This window comes from Clarias gariepinus, chromosome 3 (assembly GCF_024256425.1).
Source record: "Clarias gariepinus isolate MV-2021 ecotype Netherlands chromosome 3, CGAR_prim_01v2, whole genome shotgun sequence".
In the NCBI taxonomy this organism is placed as follows: Eukaryota; Metazoa; Chordata; class Actinopteri; order Siluriformes; family Clariidae; genus Clarias; species Clarias gariepinus.
The window spans coordinates 33257144-33274991 of record NC_071102.1 but is presented as its reverse complement, the minus strand read 5'-3'; the positions used below and the strand labels follow the sequence as shown (position 1 = coordinate 33274991).

The following is a 17848-nucleotide window of genomic DNA, read 5'->3' as shown; positions in this document are numbered from 1 at the left end:
TTTTTATTTAAATCTTCTTTCTATTTTTCCTTCATTCTTTTCTTTCTATGCTTGCTGTTTTTTCTTTCCTTTCTTTCCTTGTTCTTTTTTTCTTTCTTTTCATCCATCCTTCCTTCTTTCTCTTTCATCCCCTTTTCTGTTTTACATATATCCTGTATTTATCCTGTATATATCTCCTTCTTTCTTTTTTGCTTTGTGCTCTCACTCAAGCCTACAGCTTTCTTTCTTTCTTTTTTCTCACTCTTAATTCCTTTTGATTTAGTCTATTTTTCCCTTCCTTTTTTCTTTCTTCTTCCTATGTTCTTTTTCCTTTTTCTTTTTTTTCTTTTTTTCTCACATCTTTCCTTCCCTATATTCTTTTTTTCATTCTTTCTTACTTTCTTTCTGGCCCTTTTTACTTTGTTTCTTTCTTTCCTCTTCATTTTCATGTGCGTGTGTTTGTGTGTGTGTGTGTTCCTCAGTCACTCTGGATGTTAAAGTGGTTATTATATAATCCCAGGATGAGTGTCAGTGTTTTTAGGATTACAGCACACATCCAGTCATTGACGTTATCCTACTCGACAGTTATCGTGAGCGGTGTAGCTCATCAAACTTAGCCTAGCACCATAATGCAGTTTACAAGCATGAAAGAAGCGGGTTTTTTTTTTTCGCTCCCTCTCTCTTTCATCACATCTCTCTTCTTCTCTCCCTCTCTCCTTTCACTGTCTCCAGTGGCTCTCTCTCCATTAGCTCGTTCATCACTGTCTGGTTTCTAATAATATTTCTCTGTACCAAACCTCATTGTGTGCTTGTTGAGATTGATAGCAGTCACGACACCAATCAGTTTATCTCTCCGTTTATTGCCCGTTTTCTCTTAATCATCTACCCACTCTGTGGCTCTGGGTGTCTAGGGGAGTGGGGGGTGGCTGCCTTGATTATGGGAACAATGCTAATTACGGTCTCAGACAAGTCTCCTTGCTGTGCTGTGGATAGCAAGTGGCTGGGACTGAACATCTCTCACATTAATGGACGCCACCTACATTTGGCATCAGTATAAACTGTATGCTCAGGCTGAAGTATTTATGTAAAAAAAGGTCTAAAAACCTGGCAGGGATTTAGATAAACCCTAGTTCAGTGACAAACAGAGCATTTGAGCGTGCTGTTAGAGGTTCAGAGGTGATCGTCTCAAAGGAATCATTGTGAAGTGCTAGACAGAAGAGCATTCTAGATGCTTTTACTTATGAATAAATACCCTTGAGGATGCTTTCCCAGAAATGCTAGCAAGCTAGCTGTGTTACACATTGCACAGCATTATCAGATAGCTACGTACACTAGCCAGCTCTATTTAGGGCATTATTTTATTCTTTTATTAGCTAGCTAGCTATTTATACTTGCTTAAGTGACGGCTAACATGCTTTAGCGAATTTAATCGCACACTCATAAACATAAAAACGTACAACGTTATTGGTTGAATTTTGGAATTAACAAAAAAATGTTAAAGTTACTGCGAAGTGCGTGGAATGGCATTTATTAAGTAGATTTCAACTGCACACTCTATTTAAATTTTAAATGAGCATATCTTCGCTCCACATGGGCTGATTGCGATGAAATTCTATTCGTTCAGTAGTTTTTACGTGAAAACAAACAGACAACAATTGCAAAAACCATCTTGATATGTAACTGTTACTCATCTTACGGCCCCCTAAATGATTTTTTTGCAAAAATCTTCAATGTATAGACACGACAACTTTACAGGTTAATTATATGCTAAGAAGATTAGCTAGCTAACATGCTCCAGTGACGGTTTCCAGCTTGCTAGTCTATTTACATTTAGTCATTTGGCAGACGCTCTTATCCAGAGTAACTTACATTTTTTATTTTTTTTATCTCATTACACATCTGAGCAGTTGAGGGTTAAGGGCCTTGCTCAAGGGCCCAACAGTGGCAACTTGGTTGTGGGGTTTGAACCTGGGATCTTCCGAACTGTAGTCCAATGCCTTAACCACTGAGCTACTCCTGGCCATATTTAGTGCATTATTTTAGGCTATATTACATATAGCTTGTTAGCCAGGTTGAATGTATAAACTTAATGTTATCATGCCTATGTAACACAGTGTAATACAGTAATAGTAGATAAGTACTAAGCTAGCAAGCTAGCTAGCTAGAGGTAGTAAAATACAAAAAAAAAAAAAAGAAAACTTCTACTTTTTTTAATAATGTTAATTTACACTGAAGAAACCATCTACTCCATCTATATGGCCATCTACTTAGTTATACTTTTTAGCTAATTTACTGATGATCCTTTTGAGATGCTTTATTCAGCTAGCTTTATTTACTACGTAATCTTTTGTTATTGTTAGCAAGCTATGCATGTATAGTATATTGAGCCAGCAAACGCCAATGAAGGTTCCTCCATGAATACTAGTTTATTTTTACCGATATTGGCCAACCAATAACTCTGAAAATAATAGAGAAATATAGCACGTTAGTGCTCAGTACAAAAACTGTCATTAAAAAAGGAAAGAACTACTTCATGGATAGGGAGATAAACTTAATCTCAGAAGATGAAACATCTCGAGCAGATGGCATTGTAAAAAATAAAAGATGGATAAAATGAGCTAAGGAAGGAAGGAAATGCTTAGATGTACTTGAAGGTGGTTCTGCATTGTGTTGTTCTTTTTTGAAGTCTTCAATTTTCTCTCCTTAGTTTTCAATCAAAAACTATCATTCTAAAAAAATAACCTAGAAATTCAAATATCCAAATGGGTCATCACGTTGTTTCATAGAATAAAGTTTAGCAGAAGGCCAGGAGGCAAAGGTCAGGAGAGGCCAGAAAGAGACAGCAGAGGTGTCCACATGACTCCGAGGTGTCTTCTGCGATATTGCTGGCGTTTTTGCATAATGCCTGATGAGTTCTCATCATCTCGGCTCCCCCACAACAATTTCATTACAGACAGCTAATAAATGTTTCATGGCAGAACAAGCTGCTCGCCTCCACTTTATTAAATCTGAGATAATAAAAGGAGAAAATCGCGAACGGGATGGAAGGTGTGTGGGGGGGGTTGGTGTGGAGGGAAGGAGATATAGAAAACAGCGTAGACATTCTCAAACAGGGCCTCCGTATCTTCTGTTTCTGGGGCAACGGGTCCCCCCTCACTCCTCTCCCTCCTTCCTCTCGCTCTGCCACGGAGACACAGGAAATGAAAATCTGGCTGACAGGATATTGCGTTCTGGTGGCCTGGGGATTAGCTGCCTTATCCAAACACATACGCGTGTGCACGCACACACATACACACAAGCACACACACACATAGACACATACACTGGTTCACGCTTACCTCGTACAGACACACCTCTCCATTGTTGTCTTATTTAATCTGTACACCGCCGACTATCTCGCACACACGCTACATAAACGGCTTTGCACGGGTGATTCAGCTTGTGTAAACCATGTGCAGGTTTATAGTATCACTCGGCCAACATATTATACACACGCGACCGAACACATCCACGCCGTCCGCACCTGTGGCTGTCACCTCATCTTAGGAAAATCATATGAGCATCAATCAATAGCCGTGACCTCACTGTTTTGATGCGATTATCATAAAATTGCAGTACGTTTAGGGATTTCTTTTAGGCCTTGGAAGATTAAAATGTCCAGAGGGCATGAAGAGGGAGGGGACCGAAGTGCTATATATCATTCACATCATGATGCGCATAAAGAGCTGAATGTGTCCTGGCCTGGGCAAAAGGTCTCGTGTAGCTTTTTGGTATATTTTTGATGCTCAAAATGACAAATAAGAACAGACACGTTAAGCTATATAGTCATATCGTCCTCAGTGTCTCTGCTGTTTAGAAAACATGCTTTTTACCGTTAATCCTAATATTAATCTCCAATATAAAATGTATTCTTTGAGACTTGTATACTTATGCTTTATAGTTATAACAACCACTTAATAGGCACAAAGTGATGTACTACTGTATTTTACATAAAATACAACATAACATGGTGTAAAACCTAACTACTAAACAGGAAAATCCAAACAAGATAATTTTTTACATTTGCTAATCAAGTTTATCATGACACTTTAAAGTGGGTCCAACCTTATATTCTAACAAACATGTTGATTGACACCCGTCTGTACCAGCTATAAGCCAAACTACACGCATTGCTGGGGTAAAAAATGACTTTGAGCTGTTTAACAGAACTATCCTTGCTAGGTAAGCGTCACTTGCTAGGTCTGTGTTCGTGTGCTAGGTTTACACTTGCTTGGTTGCTCTTTTTATTGCTAACTCTGAGTTGCTAGTTAGCTTTCACATGATAGGTTTGCAAGCACTGGTATTCAGTGATTCATGACTCGCTAGGTTAGCTTCTATTTTTTTTCGCTAGGTTAGCTCAATAGTTGACTTGATTAATGAGTTTTCTTCTATTATTAGTTTTCACACTCTAGATTTCCCTCTACACATTAGTTTTTGATCTACTTTTAAAAAACTGGTACTAATTGAAACAAATTTGTCTGGAGTTGCTTTGTTTCATAGAAAAATGAAACCTTTGTAACTTAACATGTGGATTTTTTCATGTTAACTCTAAATCATTTGCAAACATGAGACGCATAACTTACTTGACTTTAGCTCTGCCCACTTTATATTAAAAGTGGACAAATTGTGTGTAGATTGTACAACGTCACTTGCTGGCCGTAATTTATGCTACACATCGAGCATCATTATCTTCATTAAAAGGCAACCAGGCATTAAGAATCATCCCTAAACATACTTTTTTATGGACATATTAATTTTGATCAAATCAAAGCTACGTCATCTTCCCTCATTCTCTCTGACCTCGTATTTGTCAGCGGGTGGAATGATATATACATTTATCACCTACCTGTTGGTGTTTGCATATTATCTTTGAGGATATTTGCGTTTCAGTGGGCGTGTGTGTGTGTGTGCGTGTGCGTTAGGGAGTGTAGCAGGCGAGCGTAGTGGGGAATGCTGGGAGATTTTAATAACGCAGAAGCAGTGCACTGAGATTTAATAAAGGGAGATGATGTGATTACTGAACCCTGGCGCTGAGCCACCTTGCTTCACAGCAATATCCGCTCATACACACACACACAGACACACACACTTTCTGTTTCTCACACACACACACACACATACACACACATAGACACACACACACACACACACACAGCAATATAAACCATGCAATTATATTTACATGCATGATTTACATATCGATTCTTAATATATACACAAATGCACCAGCACAAAAAGCATGCAATATTTCTGACGGTGCACAAACCTTTCTTTAAGATGTTCTAATGTGTGTACATGCATGGAGAAGCCACCCACACCAAGATTCATCTCAGATTTTTCCTAAGATTTATCAGAAGGATGATACGCTGGGCCGCGCGCCTACCTTACCGTCTGGGTAAGGTGAGTTTCGGTCCCATTTTCCCAGAGGTCATAATCATGGTCAACCCCTTCACTCCTGAGAGATCAAAGCTGTGTGTGATGAGTGATTGAACACAAACCGAAACCGCTGGTGTATAGCTCAATGACAGGGTACTTCATTTATTACGATTACAATTCTCTTCCCTTTTATGTGGTGCTACACTGCGTACTGTTTGATGGAAACATTCTCTACACATGTTGTATTGGTGCCAATCACATGTTCCTCAGGTAGAGCTTAGTACAGTTAGCCTACTAACTGTCATAAAAGAAGAACATCCTGCTTTATACCACGTTTTACATAAGACCATACAGTATTATCAGCATCAGGAATCCTTAATTATTTACAGTAATCTTAAACGAAGTAAGGCAGGCTGTTGCTTTTGTGTACTAGAGATTCAGGTGTTAGCGTTCCTTTTACTGTGATGGTTACATGACTAATACTGACTGGTATGAATGCTATTTGAGTACTATTCTGACCGCTACTTGAATACCACTGACTTGAATTTCCCTGCATATCGTACTGTGGATGACTGTGGATGTGACAAATAGAATTTTAATTTAGTATAGGAGCGCTCTTTGACTGCTATCTGCGTCCTGTTGACTGATGTATGAATGTCACTAGACTGTTACATGAAAGCTGTTTAAGTACTGTTGACTTTTAGGTTACTGCTATTTTAGTATTATTGTTTGCTATATGTAAGTCTATCATGATTTTAAGCAGTACTGACTTCTATATGCATGCTATATGAGAACTACCAATTGCTTCATGAATACTTTTCTATTTAAATACTCCTTTCTACTACATGTATATGCCTGTCGTTGGAATATTATTAACTGGTATATGAATGTTATTTTAGGTCTACTAGCTCTAATGCTGTGACTAATATTTTAGTACAACTGACTGCTATATGAATGCTATATAAGTACTACTGACTGCTATATGAATGCTATATACTGTAAGTACTACTGACTGCCATATGAATGCTATATAAGCACTACTGACTGCTATATGAATTCTATATATAAGTACTTCTGACTGCTATATGAATTGTATGAGTACTACTGACTGATATATGAATTCTATATATAGGTACTACTGACTGCTATATGAATGCTATATAAGTACTACTGACTGTTATATGAATGCTATATAAGTACTACTGACTGTTATATGAATGCTATATAAATACTTATGACTGCTATATGAATGCTATATAAGTACTACTGACTGCTATATGAATTGTCTGTAAGTACTACTGACTGCTATATGAATGCTATATGAATGCTATATGAGTACTACTGACTGCTATATGAATTCTACATATAAGTACTACTGACTTTTATATAAATTCTATATATTTAAATACTACTGACTGCAATTTGAATTCTATATACTGTATAAGTACTACTGACTGTTATATGAATTCTATATATAAGTACTACTGACTGCTATATGAATTGTATGAGTACTACTGACTGATAAATGAACTGTATATAAGTACTACTGACTGCTATATGAATGCTATATGAATACTACTGACTGACATATGAATGGTATATAAGCACTACTGATTGCTGTATATACTACTGTATGTAAGTACTACTGACCGCTATATGATTACTACTGACTAATATACAAATTGTACATGCGTACCATTAACTAATATGAGTATTACTGACTGCTATATGAGTACTAGTTACTGTTAAATAAATGCTATATGAATACTACTGATTTCTATACGAATGGTACAGTATATGAGTACAACTGACTGATATATGAGTATTACTGACTGTTATATAAGTACTGTTATATAAATGCTATATAAGTACAACTGACTGCTTTATGGGAACATATTTAAATACTACTGACTGCTGTGTGAATGATACAGATGTATTTGCGTACAACAGACTGCTGTATGAGTACTTGTGATTGTTATATAAATGCAATATAAGTACTACCGACTGCTATATGAGTACAATTCACCGCTATATTCTAATATTTCCGATTCTAATAACTGCTGTGTCCACGCTATATGAGTTATACTGACTGCTATAGGAATGCACTTTGATTACACTATTTGCGTAATACTAGCTTATACTATTTGAGTGCGATATTTAAGTACTATTGACTTGTTTTTAGTTCTAATCACTGCTACATGTATGATAAAGGAGGATTACTAACTTCCTAAAGCTTTTGACTACTTCTGACTGCTATGTAACTAAGTACTGTTGACATTTGAATGCTGTTTGAACATTAATATATAAATAACTGTAAGGTGAAATGTATTTGAGTACATGAACACTATTTGAGTGGTACTGATTATTAAACCCTATTGAGTTATATTGAATACTGTATATAATCATTATTTTTGAATACTAGTTACTGCAAAATGAATGGTGTTTGAGTTTAGAATGCTATTGGAGTAGTTGTGTCTGCTAGACATGTATGTACAAGTGACTACTGATTGCTATTTGAGCATTTGTGCTATAGTGTATGAATAGTATTTGAGTACTATTGTTTTGTAATGGAGCCATTTTAACTTCTAAATAATGAGAAGTACTATTAAGTCTTGAATGTCTGAGTACTAATTGCTACTAAATGAGTGGATTTTGAGTGTCTGCAGCAATATGAATGTATTTGAGTACTACTGACTACTAAATGAATAGTATTTAAGTACCATTTATGGCAGGGTGACTATTATTTTAGAATTAACTTTACTACTTAATAATATTTGAGTACTATAACATTCATGATATTTGGAGTACTATTGACTGCAAAGAAAGAATATTATTTGTGTGCTGTCTACAGGAATATGAATGTTTTTAAGTACTCCTGACTGCTAGATTAATGGCATTTGAGTACTCTGTATGGATACATATGAATGCTTGTACTCCTCACTACTGAATACTATTTGGCTGCTGAATGTTTTGAAGTACTCCTGACTATCTACAGCGATATGAATTATTTTGATTACTACAGTACTGACAAACTAGACGAGTGAAATTTAAGTACCATTTACAACACCACAAATGTATTTGAGTACTACTGACTGAGTAGAATTTAAGGACTATTTACAGCAATAGGAATGTTTTTGAGTACGACTGACTGCTACATGAGTAGAATTTTTGTACAGGAATTTAATTGCTTTTGAGTACTGTTGGATTGATAGTATTTAAGTACAATGTATCACAAAATGAATACTGGTTAGGTACTACTGACTACTAAATACTATGTGGCTTCTGAATGTTTGTAAGTACTCCTGACTATCTACAGCAATATAAATGTTGTTTGAGTAATTTCCGCTACGGTTTACTATCTGAGTTGTATTGACTCCTTGAATGTATTTTGAAAAACACTGTCTTTTATAAATGCTGTTTTTAACTAGTATTGACTGCTTTATGAATCCTTTACATCTCGAATGACATCTACTCCCACAAGACTCTCTGTATGACAGGAAGACACACGATGAGATGAAATGTCATTCGTTATTGCGATCGTATCTGCCGGCGACGCCCCGATTCGTCCGTCCCATCGTTCCCGGTCTCCTGTGAGCTCATTTGGTTTGGTGATTCTGATCTGCGGATCTGTTGCTCAGGGTGACTGTGAAGAGGGCTCAGTGTCTTTGGTATGGGTGTGTTAAGTAGGTGTAATTTTTGTTGGCGCGTTCGGCAGATGGATTGAGACAGATTAGCTGTAGCAGCTGCGTTTCGGACAGGATCATCACATCCACGCAGATCAGACGCCTTTATGTACGGACCTGGCTGCCACTCCCTTCACCAGATTTAGGGAATAACACCTTCTTCACACTCAGCGAGGGTTCTGGAGCACACATATACACACACATACACATACACAAACACACACAGACACAAATGTACACACCCGTTCCTCCTTGTGGCCCTGTGCAATAGAATCTTGTTTTGTTGAAAATGTTTTTTCATCTCGCTGCTCTTCATTTTATGTTGCTCGCTCGGGTTATTGCTTTTTCTTCTGCAGTAACTCTCACATAAAAAAGTTTCTCTTGGGTTTCTTATTACTTTCAGCATTCACTTTTTTTGTCTCAGTGCACATGCCAGTGTATGGTTTCACACCACGATATAATGTGAGATGAGGTTATCATGCATATCACTTAGGCTCGTGCGCAACTGTGTATGTGTGCACACACACACACTAATGCACGGATACCTGGCATTGCATGTGGCCCTACTTATACCTGTGCATCGTGTTTGTTTGTGCATGTGTGCAGGAGTGTACGAACGAAAGAGCGAGAAATGCTCTGTTTATTTGAGTGTGTGGAGAAAAAAAAGAGAGAGAGAGTTAGAGAGGGGAGAGATTAACCCCATGCTATTCTCAATCCTCGTTTATGAGTTTATAGCGGCTGTCTGGGCATCGCACTGTTTAAACAACAATCTAATTAATCCCGTCTTTATTAGTTTCACCGAGCTGAGCTGTGCCGGGAGAGAGGGAGGGAGCGAGGAGGGAGGACGGGCAATTCTGCCAGAAAATACTAACAAAAGGAGGGAGGGCACGGACAGGAAAAGAATGAGGGATTTAGGAAGAATTTAAAGGCGAATAAAATGTGCCCATAAATAAGAACTTGTAGAGGTGAAAGTAAGTAGGGGTCTGTGATGGCTATTTTTTTTTCTAACATGATTGGGATGGAAATCTACTACTATAAATGTTTCTACAGTTATTATTGAAATATATTATTTAAGTCTAGTCCATCACTTGAATACAGTAGGACTTTTTTTTTCTTAAACTAAGACTCAGTAAAGGAATCCAACCAACATTAATAAAACTATAAAAAAAAAGACATACAGAATCGTGAACCAGATTTACAGATTTGTCATCATCATGAAGTTAATTATTTTCATAAACCTAACACGGTTAGGTATCATCTGTCCACTTTTTCATTTATTAAAGAATGTCATGCTTTATGTCCATTTCTAGTCATATTTTGTTAGTTCCTGTTATCAGTGACGTTATGGCATTCCCCTTACCCGCCATTTTTTTAACTTCAGATTTATATGAAAAAATTGTAGCTTGATGCATTACCTTAAACTCCTTTGCCCTAAAGATTTCCTGTGTTAGGAAGCTTAACAGCTTTTACAGGTGACACTGGAGACTCATTCTAAAAGAAATGCAAAATAAAAATCTCCATGTCAGTCCATTTGTGTAAACGTTGTTACTACAGGAATGATAACGTATTAGTCTGAGTGATTTAATATCAACCTATTATTTAACCTATTTATACTAACCAATTAATATCAACCTATTCTTCTGTTATAGAAAAAAAAAATCAGCACCTTTTGACCAATCATAATCAGGACTCAAAACTTTCTGGTGTAAATTCTTTTAGCGTTTTTTACCTCACTATAATTGTTTTTTCTTTTCCTGCAGGTGAATGGAATAAAAACCCTTTGAATAACTACGATTGTGTACCCAGTATTTACCTGAATTATATTTATAAAAATAAATCTGTGAATGGTTCACTGAAATTTTTTTCTCTATACTCGAATCGCTCTCTGGATGCGAAAGTTTGTGACCCCCTTGTTAAATCTCATGTTCACGTGAGTGAACATGCTCTTCTGAGTATGCAGAGCAGCTTCAACACACAGCAGTGCATTAAATGAATTCATTTATACAGTCGGCATTTTAGTGTCTCAATGTGTCTTGTTGCTAAGTGCTGCCCCCTAGTGTCTAACATGAAACACTGCACAGATTTCAACTGTACAGAACAGGTGTGTGTCAGTGATCAAATATATAAGAGCTGCCTTGTAGGTGAGGTTATATACTTTGGTTTATATATATTTGGTCTAAATCAACACAGGGTTTGAATCATTGAGCATCTTATGCGTACAAGAAAGATGAAAGAAAGACATATTCTGGTATGTATTGTACATGTCACTTCTGTAATGCCTTGTGTGTGTGTGTGTTTTAGGCTGTTTGTGCGGAAGTGTAGTGCATGCCTGCAAGTGATTGGCCGCTCAGAGCTGATCATGCGTGTGCTGGGGCAGGTGTATCACCTGGGCTGCTTCAGCTGCTGCGAGTGCGAGCGCCGGCTGCAGAGAGGTGACGAGTTTGTGCTCAAGGAAGGTCAGCTGCTCTGTCGTGGAGATTATGAGAAGGAGAGAGAGATGCTCGCTGCCATCAGCCCTGCGCCCACCGAGTCAGGTGAAATATATTCTGTTTTTATTATCATGTAGGAAGGACAGGACAAGGATAAAGGCACTACATAACTAATGTACACAAGACTAAACTGACTTGTGACTATTTTGTTTTCTGTTTTAAAAATCTGTTATCTAATTTTCGTACACACAATAATAAAAACAATTAAGAACAAAACAGCTTTAATGTGTTTTGTGGTTCTCGATAAGTGTGTTATTTAAGCAATATCACATGAGAGGGAGTGCTGTTGTGCTGGTTATCAGCACAGATGTGATAAGGCACAGAAACAACATTGAAGCAATTATTAACTGGAAAAGGTGTTGTTTAAAATAACAAAACGTTGTCAGATGTGTTTTCTCACTAAAATGCATCTGTGACTGGTATTGAATGTATATTTTGGCAGGCAGCTGCTCTCTCGTCAGTACTGCAGACCATGCTGTGACTGATAGTTTTGGGGATAATTAATGGTTATTAGAACTCCTGGGACACCAAGTGAAACATATAGTTAAATGCCTCAGCTCCTTTAATGGTGTAAAAATGCAAATCAAGGACTTTGAACGCAACCAGGGACTTAAAGAACTTATGCAGAAACTTGTCAAGAAGTTATTTCTCAAGAGAGTTTTTAAAGGTCCTCAAAAGGTTCCAGTAATCAGTATGACTTATTATAAATCTACCTGGAGAGGTCACCTTTTTATTTTTTACTATTAGAAATGAGACAGACTTGATCCCAGGAGTAGCATTGAACTGACATCAGTAAAGTAATATTAAAAGTAATATTTATAGTTTCTAATGTATTAGATTTATTATATTTGCAATTTAAGTAAAAATGTTGAGCTAAATTGAAAAGTTTTGTTTTTAGATATGTATTTTATCATTAATATTCATGTAAAAACAAAAGTCATTTCAGTTATTAGGTAAAAAAAAAAAAGGCTGAATATCAGTCAGTTAATACACAAGGTTTTAGTATGAGTGTCAGAAAAGAAAACCTGATATTGTGCCATCTGTAGTAAAATACAATACAGAGCAGCAATGAAACCTTATGCCTTCTTCTTTTTTCCGTTTCCCATGCAGTAAAGAGCGAGGATGAGGAAGGTGGCAGCAGCTCCATGGGAGGAAAAGCTGGGGATGACAGTAAAGAGCATAAAAGATCTAAGCGGCCACGCACTATCCTAACCACACAGCAGCGCCGCGCCTTCAAGGCGTCCTTTGAGGTGTCCTCCAAACCCTGCCGAAAGGTGAGGAATTTGTTCACGATGTGAATCTGTATGGTGCTAATTACGTCCTTTTAAATAATCATATACAAAAATATTATCATATTTGCGTTTTTGCAGGTGAGAGAGACCTTAGCAGCTGAAACTGGGCTGACGGTCCGAGTCGTCCAGGTCTGGTTCCAAAATCAGAGAGCAAAGGTAAAACTCCAAACATTTTCTAATATGTTTACATTTTTGGATAAAGTGTCTGGTTTTTACTGTCCATCTGGTTCTGTGACAGATGAAGAAAATCGCTCGCAGGCAGCAGCAACAGCAGCAGCAGCAGGAACAGGAGCAGATCGGGGGTAACAGGAGGGGTCCGAGCAGGGGAGGACGACTGAGTAACGACGACAGCGAGGGTAAGACGCCATGTCATGGCATCCTACATTCTTCCCTGAAAAATGTCAAAAAGGTTGAGCACGGTATCTAATGTTACAGAGATTTTTTATTATCCTTGTTTAACATTTCACACATCTTGATATAGCAGGAACTTGTGTTCTTACGTTTTATTTAATTCATTTAAATAAAATTCATTTAATTAAACCTGTGGTTAATTGGTACGATTATGTTTTGTAAGCTCTTACCATTGGTTGAAAAGTCTACTTATACTTTTTAAGAAATTATTTCAACCTTGTTAATAGATTTTCAGCTAAGCTATTGTCTGTGCAGAACACAAAACCTGCTTACTTCAGCTAAATTAGCTACCTTAGCCTTTACTTTTAAGCTCAATTTTCTCTTACTGAGGTGCAAAGTTGGTGATAAATTCAGAAATTTCAAGCCAACACCCCTTAAAAGGTACAGAAGATAAAATAACTAATATATACTTTAATTATAATATTTAACCAGGGAAAGCCTAGCTAGCTAACATTTGGATAACTGTTAGCCAAAGTTACTGGAAAGCTAGTTAATGCTAGACTTTTATGTAAATAAATCCTTTAGCCAGACAAGCTAGCTAACACTCAGGTAACTGTTATATTGTTTGAGGTTGCTAGGAAGCTAGATAATGCTATGCAGTCTGCTAATGCTGTTAGCACACAATCTCTCCGATACATAAAGATGTCTTTAAATACATACAGTAAAGACACCACTGTAAACATTGCTGCTATAGTATCAGCCACCAGCAAGCTATCGGTTAAGAAGTAAAAACAGGCTTTTTAAAGAATTATTATTTTATTTGATTTCCTAGACATTTAGACACACTTTATGTAAACACGTGATGGAGAAAGGACTCTGTGTTTCATAAGAAGTTTTCTGCACCATTGTGTCTCCTCACAGACGGTTCGAGCAGTCACGGGTTAGACGGCATGCTCTCGTACTCCTCCATGCCACGACAGCAGCTTTTGGCTCTCGACCCAAACCTGTACGGGGGTGAGCAGTTCCGGCATGGTCTTACACCCCCGCAGCTAGGCCCCGAGCAGATGCACCCATATGGTAAGAGACAGAAAAGCAAACAGCGACACTTATATATAATCCCTCAGCTGATTTCTACACTGCTGTCATTTTTATCAGCATCACTGAGGCTCTTCATATTTGTTATGCCTCCACTGAGATGTTACACCATCTTTACTTCAGCACAGTGCAGTAAATACTTTGTCTTCTTTGCACCAATATGTCCCAAAGTCTAAGAGCACAAGTTACAGTACTATTGCGCATTATTTTCAAATATAATACAATCAGAAGGGAAACTTCCCAACCTGAGGGAAAAGCATCATTAAAATGTTTCCATGAATTTCACTTGTTCTTCGTATAGTCTCTTTTTGCTTTGTTGATAATGTGCACTCAAGCTGTTATGGACTTCACAAGTTTGTGCAAAACCTTATCATCCATAATGTCAATAGTTTGTTTTAAATTGGGTAAAAAAACATCTGATAATTGACATCTGGAATCTGGAATAATTGACAAATATACAAAAGTACATTTTTTCATATTTTGCTTGCAAAGATCCCGACTTTATTGTATTCATTATGGATTCTTGAGGAACAGTTCTCCAGACTTCCTGGACACTGGTTCCTAAGTGTCTCTCTGTTGTCTCCCAAAGTTCAAATATTGTCCTATTGCCTCCAGTTTCCTAAACTCCAGACCTTCCTCATCCCTGAGTGTGAAAGTGTTTTACCACTGCACCAAAAAAATAGGAATGTAAACATGGGAAACGCTGCAAAGGCAGAATTGTAGATGCAGCACATGATATGGAATTACAGTGACAACTTTCTACCTCTCACGCCACAGATTTTCATCCACGTCACAACACAGCACTATAAGAATGTTTTCGAGTGTCTCCTCCATCCTCTGCAGGTACCTGCTGTGGCGTTCTCACATGCTGCATCCATGACTGCCAGACATGGTTCGTCATTGATCGAACTTGCTTTAAACATTGTTTTCCGTTGGTGAAGTTAAGATTCCACTGAGAGCAATTTATCAATTCAGAACACATTTACAAGAGAAAAGTATCTAATAGAAATGTCTAAAAATTATGGTTTACAGTTTATGACACCTGGTTCAACTGGTTTGCATGTAATGACGCACAGTATACAGTGAACTAACACTTGATGTTTTGGGAGTTAAGACTATTCGACAGAGGACAGGAATAATACGTTGACAGTTGTAAAGAATAATTTTCATGAATGAATGAATGCTTTGCAATCTGTTTAAAAAAATAAAAAACTCCATTTATGATATGCACAATTGACAAGATGATGTGAAGTTTGTACAATCTGTTTTTAAGAAGATCTGATTTTAGAAATGAACCAAAGCGATGGAGTAAAACTGTAACCACCCCAAGTTCCTTGAGCACGACTGTATGGAATTAACAGGCTTGCATAGATATTCGACCCATCTGGAATTTATCATAAAGATAAATAAACAAAATGTTCTTTTAAAGTCAAATATTTCAAAGGAATCTAATAAACTCCAGGTTCGTTAAATGGTTTTGCAACCCCCTGTATCTTGATATCTTGTGCAGCTGATAAACAACCTTTTTTCTTCCTCACAGACTCAGAAACCGTTTTTCATGACTTGGACAGCGATGGAAGCCTGGGTCACCTCGGCGATTGTCTCTTGGCGACGGCAGAGGGAGGGGTGCTGGCAGGACGCGTGGGAAATCCGATTGACCGCCTGTATTCGATGCAAAACTCCTACTTCACCTCGTGACCCCTCTTCACCTCTGACCCCAGACTAACTCCACCGCAGTCCACAAGAGAAGCAGCAAACAAACAGACAAAGCCTCGCTCAAAGCCCAGCGTGTTTGCCCAACTAAGCCTGCCGGATCTCTTGTTTGCAATCACACATGAGTTTACGTCAGTCATGATCCTGTAGGAATACCGCCATATAATAACGATTTAAACAGCAAACAGGAAATGATGCGCTTTAGAGTTCGACTATGAATAAGATAATTGTAGCCTCAATTGTAGGCTTAGTCAATATTAATAAAAAAAAACACACACAGACACACACAGTTCCATCATAGGCATGCTGTATATTTGATTAGGCAGCTGATCACCTTCACTGTACCTCATCATTCATCATTCAAAAAGTTAGACAAAAAATTGTCATTTGCGAAAACACAATACACACACAGGGAATAAACCTTGCATAGGAAGTCTTGCATCCATATTATCATGTAGAAGTAGGCAAATTAGATACGCATCACCTTTACAATTAAGATCAAATTAGATCATTATTTCACCTTTACAATTAAGTGCAAAAGTTTGTACACCCCAGGCTCAAAGGAAGAAATTATGTAAAGCAATAAGAAAACTAATTATAGAAAGCAAATGGTCCATTCTTGTATTTTAATATTTATAGTGAAAAATGGTTCTTACTTTCTGCTTGTGATATAAGTATTTACCATTTATGACCATGCTTTTTTCTTTTGCCGTTTTTTTTTCAACAGCTTTTCAGGTGTCGTATTTGTCCCTTAAATCCTTTTTTGTTACAGGTCTGCCGTTTTATTGTAGTTTAACTTTGACATGCATGTCCTTTATTCGTTTACACAAAAAAGAAAATGCCACATTTACTTTAACTGCCGTGGCAAAAAAGTACAATTATTTTCAGCAATTAAAAAGAGAAGCAATGGGGTACAAACTTCTGCACTCATCTTTATACAATGTGGTATAATAACAAAGCAAAAAACAGACCATAAGAGGAGTATTTTATGATTTCTAGGAATAATTGTCATTTCTAATTTTCTCAGCTTACATGTACACAATCTACGCTTTTGTTCTCTCTATTATCCTCACACTATTACACTTTAATTACCAGGCCTTTGATGATGTAATTCAGGAGTATTAGGACTCAAAAGACTAAACCGAGCAGCACACTGGAGTCTTAAGGAGTCTCGGTAGGGTTCAGAGAGCAAAGGAAAAGGGTGCATACCAAAGTGATTAAGACGAGGCCAACACAAATCCACCCGGTGAGACAGGGTCAGTTAGACTTACGTGGGATTAAATTATTAAATACTGGAATTTTTGCCATACATAACATGTACACTGCCAGTAAAACGTTTCTGGATGTTTTTTTTTTTTTTACAGTTTTGGTTAAAATAGGTTGAAGATTAATGCTAAATTATTAATGTAAGTGAATTTGAAATGTAAGTGACCTCAGAAAGGTGTACCAATTCTGTAAAGTTTATTTTATTATTTTATTATTTTATTTATTTATTTTAAAATAGCCACTCTAAGGAAACATCTATATAGTTGCCCATATATATCGGTGTTAGAGTTGATACCAACGCTGATAGCTAAAATCAATATATTTTGGCTTTTTAAGTAAAGCACATAATTAGAAGTTATTAAAAACTGTTTTAGGAATTATTATTATTATTAATATTATTATTTTGTTGTTGTTGTTTTATCCTGTGACATTGATCTAAAATTTAAATCAGGCATTCAAAAAAATATTTATAAAACAATTATATATATATATATATATATATATATATATATATATATATATAGTTTTATAAATAAAAATGTTTAGTTTTGTAAGTTTTTTTTCC

General features: G+C 36.9%; 1 protein-coding gene across 2 annotated transcripts in view; it reads left to right on the top strand.

Annotated features, from left to right (window-relative positions):
• Positions 1 to 17429, top strand: part of lmx1al (LIM homeobox transcription factor 1, alpha-like) — a 33263-nt gene extending 15834 nt beyond the window's left edge. For both annotated transcript variants that reach the window (XM_053491501.1, XM_053491500.1), the window contains exons 4-9: positions 11379 to 11611; positions 12677 to 12840; positions 12937 to 13014; positions 13097 to 13214; positions 14131 to 14286; positions 15845 to 17429. In XM_053491501.1, the coding sequence (XP_053347476.1) occupies positions 11379 to 11611; positions 12677 to 12840; positions 12937 to 13014; positions 13097 to 13214; positions 14131 to 14286; positions 15845 to 16002 (907 nt within the window). In that variant the 3' untranslated portion in view covers positions 16003 to 17429. The remainder of the gene's footprint in view (positions 1 to 11378; positions 11612 to 12676; positions 12841 to 12936; positions 13015 to 13096; positions 13215 to 14130; positions 14287 to 15844) is intronic.
• The last annotated feature ends 419 nt before the right edge of the window (positions 17430 to 17848 follow it).